At 35.1% G+C, this 13,259-nt stretch overlaps 1 protein-coding gene across 1 annotated transcript in view; it reads left to right on the top strand.

Annotated features, from left to right (window-relative positions):
- Window positions 1–13,259, top strand: part of NRG3 (neuregulin 3) — a 1,209,945-nt gene that overhangs the window by 455,143 nt on the left and 741,543 nt on the right. Inside the window, exon 2 of the mRNA XM_069067316.1 lies at window positions 11,427–11,556. Within this exon, the coding sequence (XP_068923417.1) occupies window positions 11,427–11,556 (130 nt within the window). The remainder of the gene's footprint in view (window positions 1–11,426; window positions 11,557–13,259) is intronic.

The raw sequence follows: 13,259 nt of genomic DNA, 5'->3' as shown, positions 1-13,259 counted from the left end.
TCTTCTTCTTCTTCTTCTTCTTCTTCTTCTTCTTCTTCTTCTTCTTCCTCTTTGCTTTTTGGAGGGCAATTGGAGTTAAATGACTTGCCCAAGTTTACACAGCTATTTTTTGTACTAAGTGTCTGAGGCCTGATCTGAACTCAGGTCCTCCTGACTCCAAGGCCGGTGCTGTATTCATTGTGCCACCTACCCATCCTGATGTTATACTTCTTGAAAAATTATTGAGTCCAGTTTCAAGCAAACTCCAACCTACATGATCAAGAAGCCAAGGAATTAGGAAGCTGTAGAACTGTATGGGGTGTTAGAGATTACTTGGTCCAAATGACTTGCTTTGATAAAGTTTATCTTCTATTTAAATATCGTGGCTCTCTATTACCTAGGAAATAAAGTTTTATGTCCTTATTATGACTCTAATGTATATCCACAATCTGGTTTCTGCCTCTCTCTTTGACATTACCTCATATTCTCTTCCATTTATTTTATGTTCCTACCATACCCTTCCTTGTCCCTCCTCTCATTTTTTTTTTATTTTTGTTTTTGCCTCACTACTTCACAAGCTCATAGATTTAGAGCTGGACAGTACCTTAGAAGTCAAAATGCTTTCATTTTACAAATGAATTCCAGCAGTTAAGTTGATTTGCCCAAAGTCACATCAGATTTAAATAGATGAGCCTGGATTTAAACCTGGACCCTCTGAGATCAAAGTTGTCACCATTTCCAATCTACCATATCACTCCTCCTTGTCTTCCTTGGAATAGATTTTTTTTCCTTACTCAATCTCCATTTGTTCAATTCTATAACTATTTTCAAGTTTTAATTCATATATTTTTTCCTATATCAAGCATTTCTCTGACAAATTTCCTGGATCTTCTCACAATTTTCTTTATTTACACTGAACATATTCTTAGGCATTTTATATGCTCAACCTCATATTTGTGCTACTTTAAACTATAAACTCATTAAGGGTAAAGATTATAGATTCAGACTTGTAAGGAAACCTAGAAAATATCTACAGGATTGCATTGGGAAAAATAGTCCATTTGAAAATAATATATTGATTAAATTATTTTTAACAAAAATTATCTATCCCCACCTTTCTAATTTTATAGATGAAGAAATAGGTCCATGGTCATATAGCTAATAAGTAGCAGAGCCAGGATTTGTAGACAGGTCTGGTGATTTCAAATCCAGCATTCTTTGTACTTTGCTTGGCTGTTTTTTTTAATACTTCTGTATCCCTAGAACTTACTAATATATGTTACACATAATAGGTTTTTCATAAAAGTTGCTTAAATGGGAGTATTGTTGTTGATGCTAAAACAGACACTGAGAAGTTAAGTGATTTGCCCAAAAAGATATAATTAGTAATTAAACAAAACCTAAAAATTAGCTTAGTCTTTTGATGAATAGTTCAGTGTTCTTCCCTTTATAGCACATCAATATATATTCTGTAGCTAGGTGATTACAATGTACTCACATATTTGTTTATATCCAGTTTGATCTATGTATTGCAATAGCTGAAACAACATATTGGTTGCTCTCTTTGACACCAATGATTTGGTGATATTGTCGTGAGAGGTGACAGACTCTTTCCATACCTTAGTTGGTTATCAGGGAAGTTTAATTTAATTTTTCTTTTGACTTATTTACTTTTAGTTTACAACATTCAGTTCCACCCTTGAGTTACAAACTTTCTCCTCCCGCTCCTCCTTCTCCTCCTCCCTTACCTTCCATAGAGGCATGTGACCCAATATAGGTTCTACAAATACCTTCACCTTAAACATTCGTCAACTTGTAAAGAAGAATTATAACCAATGGAATATACGATGAGAAAGAAGGAAAAAAAAACCAAACAAACAAGTTTGAGAGAACAAGTAATTTGCTTCAATCTGCATTCAGACTGTATTTTTTCTCTGACTGTGGATAATCTTTTCCATCATGAGTCTTTTACAAATATGATATGTCTGCAATTATGTACATAGATCTCCTGGTTCTGTTCTCCTTATTCAGCATCAGTTTTTTATAAGTCTTAGGTTATTAGTCCAGGTTATTATGAAGACTGTCTGTTCCTCCTTTCTTATAGAACAATAGTATTCCACTACATTAATATACCACAACTTGTTCAGCCATTCCCCAATTAATGGGTATCCCCTTGATTTCCAATTCTTTGCCACCACAATAAAAAAACCTGCTATAGATATTTTTGTACATATGGGTCTTTTTCCCACTTGTATGATCTCTTTTGGATACAGCCCTAGAAATGGTATTGCTGGATCAAAGGCTATGCACATTTTTATAGTCCTTTAGACATAGTTCCAAATTGTTTTCTGTAATAGTAATGGAATTCAAAGATCCCCCTGTATTGGCTTGGTTTTTAGATTGAGTGTTGAAACCCAGAGCTTGTGAATCCTGAATGCTGTATTTTGATTTTCTCTTTTCTGTGAATGTTTTGCCTTAAATTGTCACTGAATAAAATGGAGAGTTACTATGTTGGTATTCTGAACCTTGGAAGTTGCCTTTGCTTGGCATTACTTTCTCCAGAACAGTTGTATCAACTCACAACTCCACCAACAATGCATTAGTGTTCCAATTTTCCCACATCTTTCCTAGCATTTATCATTTTCCTGTTTTGTCATGTTAGCCAATCTGACTAGTGAGATGTGGTACCTCAGATTTGTTTTGATTTGTATTTCTTTGATCAATAGTGAATTAGGAGCAGTTTTCATATGCCTGTAGATGTCTTTAATATCTGCCTCTGAAAATTGCCTTTTCATATCTTTTGACCATTTATCAATTGGGAATGACTTGTATTAATATAAATTTGACTTGGATCTCTGTATATTTTAGAAATGAGGATTTTATCAGAGACATCGACTGAAAAATTCTTTCCCCATTTTCCACTTCCCTCCCAATCTTGGTTACGTTGGCTTTTTTTTTGTACAAAAACTTTTCAGTTTAATATAATCAAAATTATCCAATTTGGATTTCATATTGCTCTCTTTTTCTTGGAAAATTTAACTTTTGAGAAATAATAGTAATTTCTTCATGGTAGAAATTTAATTAGCAGAAAACTGCATTTAGCTTTTATCCTTCCCCCCTTTTTAAAACCCCTTATTTTATCCCTAATTTTGGACTTTGGTTTAGGGAACATCCATTCTTCCACCCTCCTCAGTAGATTTCCCTACCACAGCATTGACTCTCTGCTCCTGGCTCTCAGATATTCTGCCACAAAGAACAAAGATGTTATCTGGGTCTAAACTGGTCATTTTGTTTAGAATGGCCTGGGCATGTGAGCCTGTGTGTGTGTGTGTGTGTGTGTTTGTGTGTGTGTCTGTATGTGTGTTAAAAAGATCTCAAGACTTAGACTGACCTAGGCATTCCTAGGATAGTCCAAAAGGTTGACATGTGCTTGAAGAAAATTGAAGCTATAAAAAAAAAATATTCCTTCCCTTTCCCCTTCCCCCATTGGATAATGAAGGAAATGGAAAAGTCGATCCAATTTATATAAATATGCTTTATAAATCCCAGAAGTCTCAAACATATAGTATCAGTGGGACCTTTAGTATCCAGTGAAAATTTTAATCGATACCTCAGACAACAAGGAACAGAAGGAAACGAATACTATCTCTAGACAAGCAGAAACAAGGAAGGTCCTTACAAAGCTCCAAGAAAGTAGTAGGCATTTAAAATCCCCAAATGACAGAAAGTCAACTTGATGAATTGATGACGTTTGATTGTCAGGGTGTGTGTAAAAGATACATTTTGGGGTGTCAAGAGATCAGCAAAGACACTCGTTGCTTTGGTCCTTAGGAAGGAAGATAGTATGTGGAAGGAAGATAGTGGCTCATAATCAGATTGTCTTTTGAAGTAGATGAGTTTATTCAGTCTAATAGTGGGAAAACTGTGAAGGTCTTCAGATTAGATTTCCTGGGAGTTTTTCATTCTGATGAGAATCAATCACTATAATATGACCTCCTTGAGGACAGATAATTTTTATCTTTTTTTTCCATTTTGTCTTAATGTTCCTGGGTCTCTCAAATGTTGTTTTTTCCTCTTCTAGAACATTCCTAGATGTCACCTGCATTCTTACCATAACTTTGAATAAGGTCATTGCTGAAACAAACAATATTTCTGAACCAAATATTAATTAAATACTAAGTTTAAGAATTCTGATTGAATTCTAGAGAGGGGTTTGGTAATTGTTGATCATAATGTGAAACTTTCAGTTTCAAATGATTATTGGGCCAGAAGGTCACCAGTGGTGACCCCACAAAATGAAAAATAGACATAGATGTTATAAACAATGTAAAGGCAGCCAAATGTGACAGATGTGGTAAGAGAAAATAATCTTTATTGGGTTTATGATAAAATAGGCTTTAAACTTTCAGTTATAGGCTAGAAATGGACTCCAAGAGTCACTCTTATAATTAATATTATAATATGATTTTTGCTTGCGATATTTTTTACAATCTATTTTTTTGCCCAGATGAAAAGCTTAATGAAATGGTGACTATCATAAAGAATATTGGAAACCAAATAGAACAACCAATAATACAAATTTTTAAAATCACCAAAGATTCTCACCTGCAATACTATTTGCAGTTCTTGTTTGTGTGTTTAAAGATAAGTACAGATTAGAGAAAATTTAAAGGATAACTAAGGCAATTAAGGCACAGATTGCTATTCTTTGACTTAATCATGTAATTTATAGAAATTTAGTGGTAATGGGATGGATGATTTGATCCTAAGATATGAGAATAAGAGAGTACCCTTTGTAGACTTACAGAAGTAGTGTTAAAAGAACAAAAATACATATTCTGCATGTCAACCTAGCTCATAGAATTCATTATTGCAATTGTAAAACACACACACACACCATTTATATGCACACACATACACATATGTATATATGTGTATATATACATACATATATGTATGATAGGTGCCACAAGAATTTAGTTGAATTCATGCATGTTATTTCTACATCACAGTATTAAAGAAGCTAAGATAATAGAGCACATTTTCCTCCTATTTATTTGAATATAACTAAGGTATAACACTAACCTCCATAACATTGCTCTTTGATATCCCTACCTAAGAGAGAAATAAGAATCTTGGGTCTATATGGAAAGGTAGGCTCTTTTTATTAGTCTGCCTACTGGCAAAGACATTGACTGATTCAGTGTGTGGTGGCATGAGAATGCCCCCAAAAAGTCCAATGTAGTTCACTGAGCAGACATTCAATTTTCAATGAATTGTTTTAAACTCCTTCTCAAAGGGCTTTCACACTTCTCCACTGGTGTCTTTTAGTTTATTATTATTATTATTATTATTATTATGGTAAAATATCAGTATCCTTGAGACACTAAGATATACCTTCCAACATATGAAAGTTGCGATTGAAAAAGGATACTTTTTTACTATGGGAGGATTAAGTACAATGTGATATATAAAAATTTTTCATTTTTAAAGTATTAATGCCACCTCATTATTAAGTTGACCTCAATTCCAATATACAACACCTAAAAATGGTACATATGGTTTCCAAAATAATAGTAACAACAACAACAATTAGAGGTGATAAAAACATTAATGAATTTTAAGGTTGATTCCTCAGTAGAGAATTTATATTCTCTTTTTTTCCTTGGGAATATTTATCATATGCCCTCAGCCTTATTAATGTTCAGTAGATACTCTAATATGAATGGAGAAAGCAACCAACAGCACAGTGTGGCAACCACTAGAGACAGCAATTGTCAGATGGAAATTAATTGATCGTAATTGTCTTGCCATTGTATTGCACTCTGAAATTGTAGCTCATTAAAATTGCTGATTATAAAACAAGAATCTCACTCTTTATGTTGTATGTTATGTAAATGACTAAGCCGTTCATGTGAGAATGATCAGTGAATATCAATAAATGGATAATAAGAAATTAAAGGAAAAGTTAGCTGATAGTGAATTAATGCAGTGCAACAATCAGAGTAGCAGTTGAGTACATTATATTTCATATCTAATTTCTTGGCTTGAGCCCTTGAATTTTAAACATTTACTGTGGAAAAATGCAGACATAGGAGAGATGTACTATATGAATACCTACACACTAATCCTAAATATTGCGCATAAAATGATATGAGCTTTATAGGATATTTTCTACACAATGACTTTTTAAGTGGGGGAGTAGAAGCATATCTTTTTATAGAAGAGGAAACTGAGACAGAGAAGTATGAAGTTACTTGCTTATGGTCACATAACTAGTATGTATCAAAATAGGTTTGAAAGAATATCACCTATCTCAAATAGTAAGCAATTTGGTTGAAAACACATCCATGTAAATTAGAAAACAATGATGAAGCTGTTGTTTGCTTTAAATGCAGATCAGACTCAATAGCCTTTAATGTCCTTTCCATCTCTAAGACTTCATGAATTTATGCTTCTCTCAGTGTCAGGCTATTTATGGTGAGCTATGTAGGCATACGAAGAGTAAGTCTCTCCATGAGAGCATTAAACCACTGAAGTTTCAGTTTTAGAAATTGAAAACCCATTAAAGTTCCTGACATGGTATCAGTAACAGGCATCCTATTACATAAAGCTTATATTTTAGAAGATAGGGAAAAATAGCCTTTACTTTCTGTGTCTACAGATACTTCGAAGTAATGGGAGCAGTGGAGGGTGACTTGGGGCTGTGACTTCATTTTTTAAAAAAAATTCCTGGTGAGGAGATTCCTGTTCAATAATGAAACAAATTCATAATTTTTTTTTCATTTTCATTTTACAAATTATAGGCTTTACACAGTTGCCTGAGATGCTTAAGGTTGTATAACTAGTATGTCAAAGACATGATTTGAACCTATGTCTATTAGGACTTGAAAGTCAGCTCCCTTTTTACTATAACATTCTGTCTTATATTCCATGTTTCTAAATATCTGTCTAAAATTGCTGCAGGCTTTTGTATATTGCCTTCCTGCTTCTGGGATGATTTTTGTGTTTACATTCAAGGGATGATATTATGGAGTCTGGGAAATTGACTATTTGATATTTTCACAACAGTATTTAATGACAATTATTTTCTTTTATAAGTCTATGTATTTTATGCATTTAAAAATACTTTGTTTCAGGAAGGCATCCAGAGGCTTCACCAAACTATTTAAAGGGGTCCATAATATGAGTTCAAAATTTCTGACTTACATCAATAGATTAATCTAGACCCATTAGTATATAGATGGGAAAGCTGAGTTCTAGAGACATTAAGAATCTTTCTCAAGATTACATAGAAAGTAGTGGGAGTGCTCAGATTTGATCTGCAGTCTTCTTTTATCTCCAATACTCTTCTTATTGTACCTTTTTGTTTGTTTGTTTGTACCCAATTGGTTTTAGGAACACAACATCAAGATTACACACACAAACACATACACGCAAATATAATCATACATAAATGTATAGAGTTTTATATAGAGTTATAACTAGATCTATATGTCATTTTTATATCTATATCTAATGATCTCTGTCTGTCTCAAGCAACCTATCAGTAATGTAAGGACTGCTGAATGGAAGTTTGTTAGATAGATGGTTAGAGCTAGATATATCTCCATATCTACTGATCTATCTAGTTATATATAGTTTTCTCTCTCTCATGTAAAGAAAAACACGTTTGATAATGAAGACCTCATGCATTGTTGGGATCTCTAAGTTTGAATCTAAAGAAGAGGTGCTTTTGTTTTCCTTTTTGGAGGGCAGATGGGGTTAAGTGACTTGCCCAATGTCACACAGCTAGTGTTTTGTGTATAAGTGCCTGAGGTCGGATTTGAACTCAGGTCCTCCTGACTCCAGGGCTGGTGCTTTGTTCACTGTGCCTCCTAGCCGCCCCCTTGAAGAGGTGCTTCTTGCTAAAAGAAGGCATATCCCTGGGACTAGGTCAGGGAATGTGTTACATCTATAAGGACAGCATGGAGAAAGATAGTCACATAATACATCACATGAAAGGGCTAGCTATACATTCTTCTATACTTACCCTTTAGGCTAAATGCTGCCTAGTTTCTTTCCCTCTTATTTTCCTTTTCCAGTCGGCTCTTGATGGCCATTTTAGCCAAATTCTTCCTGTGTAGATATGTTGAAGGGAGCAAGGAAAGGCAGTTCATTGTATGATTGACCAAGGGCATGAACTATGACCTCTTCCTTAGGGACAGCTTTAATTAGAGAGTAGTAATATGAATATACTTTTCTATTTTATGAAAAAAGTGCTTATTTAGTAAGATTTTCATTAATGATAATGATCACTAAACCCTCCCTTTGTAGTGCTTCCAGAATCATCCAATAAGAAGTGGGCATGACATTTGAAAATATTTAGTATATTGTGAAAAGTGCATTCACTGATTATAACCTTCAGCGATATAACAACAACAACCATAATAGTTTCCATTTGGGTAACATTGCTATGTGCTAAGCATTTAACAATTATCTCATTTGATCCACACAACAACCTCGGAAGGTAGATGTTGTGATTATCCCTATTTTACTGATAAGAAAGCTGAGGCCAGGGTCAAATAATGTGTCCAGAGTCACACAGCTGCCAAACATCTGAGGCCACATTTGAACTCAGCTTTTCCTGGCTTTCCTGGCGACTCCCTGCCTGATGCTTTTTCCACTGAATCAGCTCGCTGTGTAGGATGATGAATTTTATTTTTTAAAGCAATCAGGGTTAAGTAACTTGCTCAAGGTTACACTGTCAGTTATTTCTGGTTGTGGTGCTAAGTATCTGAGCCCGGATTGGATCCCCAGGTCATCCCAACACTGGAGCCGGCACTCTTACTTGCTGAGCCACCTGGCCATCCCTAAGTAATTGGGGTTAAGTAACTTGCTCAAGATTATATGGCCAGGTGTTTCTGGGTGGGTACCAAGTGTCTGAGCCTGGGATTCGATCCCCATGTCATCCTGACAGTGCTCTTATTCACTGTGCTACCTGGCCACCCCGAGGATAATGAAAATTAATAAGACTTCATATACTTCTCTGAATTTTTCCTCTAAATTGTATGCTTGTCAGAATGTCACAGTATATTTCTTAGGCCTTGATCAATTAATTACAGTTTAAAAAAAAAGTCCACATGGGCTATGACTCAAATTCTTTTTTTTTTTTTTTTGGAGGGTAGTTGGGGTTAGGTGACTTGCCCAAGGTCACATGGCTAGTAAGTGTTAAGGGTCTGAGTTAGGATTTGAACTCAGGTCCTCCTGACTCCAGAGCTGGTTTTCTGTGTATATACATATATATGCCTCTTTACTTCTCCAGTAAGGGTGGTCAATTGTCAGGGATTAGCTTTTACAGCCTTGCACAATCTAGCTCTAACAACAATTCAACAGGTATTTATTTAGTGTAACAAGCCACCACTAGCAATACGAAACAAAACAAAATAAAATAAAAAAGAAATAATTTCTGTCATTCAGGAGAATATATTTTATTTCAAGAGATAGAAGAGTGAGGGCAGTATTATTTTTGTTTTTGTTGTTCTTGAGTCATTTCAGTCATGTCTGATTCTCTGACCCTGTTTGGGGTTTTCTTGACAAAGATACTAGAGTGGCTTGCCATTTCCTTCTCCAGTTCACTTTATATATGAGGAAACTGGAGCAAAAAGTGTTAAGTGACATGCTCAGGGTCACACAGCTACTAAGTATCTGAGTTCAAATTTGAACTCAGGTCTTCCTGATTCCAGGCTTGCATTTTATTCATTTTGCCACCTGGCTGCCCCAATAAGTACAACTACAAGCATATAAATAATTATAAGCATTTATATGTAGTGAGGGCTATCCCCCACACGTGACATAATGTTGTTTTGTTGCTAAAAGGGAGCAGAATAGACATCTCTAGTATCTTCTTCTCAAATCCTTCTGCAAAGGAGCTTTATTATTATTATTTTTTTTCCCCAGGAAGGGAAGCAGGAGATTGGGGTCAGAAGTTGGCCATACTACTCTTTGCTGACAGAGGGGTTACTAGGATAGAATGATATCTATCTGCTCCTTTAAATATTATTAGTCTAGGCAGGGCTTCTTAAACTTTTTCTTCTTGTGACCCCTTCAGTGCTTCTCCAAATGAGGGTTTAAGAAGCACTATTTAGGTTTAAGCTAACTTCCGATTACTGTTTCATTACTTGGAAGAAGGGACATAATTCCATGCTTTATATCTAAGGTTTGAGACCCCTTTCTTAACAAATGCCAGTTCCACAATGAAAATACTTAGCTGGTAGCAAAGATACCTATTTATTCAAGTAGATAGCAAAGCAGAAATCAGAGAAGGTATGAACAGGACGATATATACCAAACAACTGTTTAATAAGTCTTTTCACTAATTTTTCATTCTAGCCAAAATAACCTAATCACAATTTCACTTCCCACCTCCATGGCTTTGTACAAGCTTGTGCCATGCCTAAAATGTACTGCTCTTCTACCTCCTAGAATCCCTGTGTTCCATCAAGCCTCTGACCATGTGCATTAGTTTATATTATTTATAAGGAAATTTCTTTACTATCCCATACCACCCTGTTGCTGGTGTCTTCTTCCGCTGCTTTAAACGATGGTCTAAAGGCTTTATTATTTACATGTTGTATCCTTTCTTGCTTTGTACTAAGTAGAATGCTCTTGAGGTCAGAGGCTGATTTCTTTCTTTTTTTCTTTTGTTTATTTTGTCTTTGCATTCTTGATGCCTAGGACAAGTTAGGAGAATGCTTCCTGATTTGAAATGACTTGGATTGGAAAAATGAAGATTTTCCCCTTTACCCCCAAGAGAAAGCTAATAGCAATAATTTGATTCTGTCAAATAGGTAGATCCAGCATTCTTCATATATAAAAGTCTCTTTCAGTATTTGCAACATTTGCATTTTAATTATGCAATAAAGAGAGAATCACTGAAGGAATAATTGGTTCTGCTATTAGCCAATTAGAGTTGTAAGTAAAAAACCAGGAATCTGCATTGATTGCCACAGAATAGTCACAATATCCATTGATCAGATGTTTTATAACATGCAGTGACAATTAAAAAGAGAGAGAGGTATCCATTTCCATGCACCATATTTGTTAAAATTTAAATTAATGAAAGCAGATTCAGAAAGCCTTAGTAAAATATAATTTACTTTTACTGTTAATATGTTTTCTAAACTGGAGATACTTGGGGTGAGCCTAATGATTAAAATTTAATTTAGAAGTATGACATTTTGATAAAGTGACCACATTCTGCATAACTGGTCCTATATGAACAGAGACAGCACACTGGCCTTTCTGTCCATGTTGTGCCATGGAATAATCTTATGCTTTTTATATAAGAAAGCCTGTCAGAACATATAATTCTATGATTGCTTATGGGACCTGTCTGGCAAAGGGGGCTTGGATTTTGATGAGATACTGACTGTATATTTCTTTCCCCTGTGCATTTTTGTTGACAGATACGACTACATATTCCACTGAACGATCGGAGCACTTTAAGCCGTGCAAAGACAAGGATCTTGCATATTGTCTGAATGAAGGAGAATGCTTTGTGATTGAAACCTTGACGGGGTCACATAAACACTGCCGGTAAGCGAGGGCCATCCACTGACCCACACTGTTCTCTGCTCAGTCTGTGCAGAGCTGGGGGAAAATGGAATGCGGCATAAAAGGAGACAAACACCAAAGCCATTGTGATAGATGAGTTAGAATTGTAAATACGGGAGGCCAAAGGGTCTCAACTTCTCTAATATCTGAGAAGTATAAACTAGAAGGCAAATTGATAAGGCTTAAGTTTGCTGCACTCAGAAAAAACCTATCAGATCAGCTTGAGGAGGTATTATTCTATACCTATACACATGTATTTAAATGTTACTTAGGAATTTAATATCATTCAATACAAGACTCATACATGTTGAAGTAAAATCTTTTTATTTTTTCCTTGATATTAAGAAATAATTATAAATAAGCCAGTCTTTCGAGGATATGATTATACAAAATCAGACCATCAGTTCCTAAAGCCAACACTAGCTTCAGCTTCCCTGTATCATCTCTAACTGACCATAGACGTTCTGAAACTGCTAGGAGGTTTTATGCTTTTGTCTCAGTTCATTAATTCCATTATAATTTATCTGTTTTGAAAGGAAAAGAAAAATACCCCTGCTTGTGGAATACATTCTAGTAAGAATAACATTCAAAATGAACCAACATAGCCCTGTGCCAGGCCAGTGACTGAGCTGCAGGGTACAAAGGCAATGGTGGGGTTGTGGAAGGTGGTTGTTTCTGAGGTCTTCAGAGACAAAGGGTTACATTCCAACTGCCAATAAACAAGGTCCAACAGATGTAGATAAATAATACTTTTATATGCACTGTAGCTTCATGGGCCAGCACCCCCTTGTAGGAAATCAAATTAGCATCAGAAAAATATATCCTACTGAATTTTTATTCCCAGGACTATACTTGTAATTTGTTTTTTCCTTTAATTTTCTATGCTTCAGTGATCATTCATATCCACATTTCCTTCCCTTTATTTGTTTTTATCATATGACACAGTTATTAAATTAATTATTCTGAATCATGGAGCATGGAAAATTGTCATGGCTTTTTTTTCCTTTCACTAGTGCTATTGGTAAAATGTATAGTTCTCCTGTCCTCCCCTCATCACTTGATTAGATCAACCCTAGAACTCTGCAGTTACAAGTGCTGGAAATAAGGTCCCTTTCTATTTGGATGAAATGGAATCTTTGGACAAGGTTTGGCCAATTTTATAAGCCCACAGTGTGGACTAGTTGTTCTTTGGCATAGATTATGCTGACTGATTCCTTTGACATAGCCTTGGGGCTACTGCTTTAGTAGAAAGAGAGTTGCAGTTCTATCTCAGATTTCAGTATGACATTAGCCAAGTCAATTAAAATCTGGTTAATTTCTTGATCTGAAAAATGAAAGGTTCATAATGGAAGGAACATCTCTATTTCTATATGCGCTATTCTCTTTATTTGATGTTGGCGTCTCTTTGCCTTTTACATTATTACATGAATCCCAGAGGATGTACTATTTTGAATTAAGAGCAATTAATGGATGCTTTGCATCTCATCTTAAAAGTCTTATGCTTATTCAAAGACTTGTTTACAATATCTTATGAATGTTTAAAAAAAAGTTTGACTAGAAGATTTTTATTTGTTTTTGGGAAGACTGGTGTTTAAGACAATATTTTTAGTATAATAATCTCTCTCTCTCTCTCTCTCTCTCTCTCTCTCTCTCTCTCTCTCTCTCTCTCTCTCTCTCTCTCTCCC

Source organism: Petaurus breviceps, unplaced genomic scaffold, assembly GCF_028583685.1.
Source record: "Petaurus breviceps papuanus isolate PSGF00001 unplaced genomic scaffold, PetGlider_PUasm1.0 90740, whole genome shotgun sequence".
Taxonomy (NCBI): domain Eukaryota; kingdom Metazoa; phylum Chordata; class Mammalia; order Diprotodontia; family Petauridae; genus Petaurus; species Petaurus breviceps.
The sequence above is the reverse complement of the archived record's forward strand: the minus strand, read 5'-3'. Positions and strand labels throughout refer to the sequence as shown.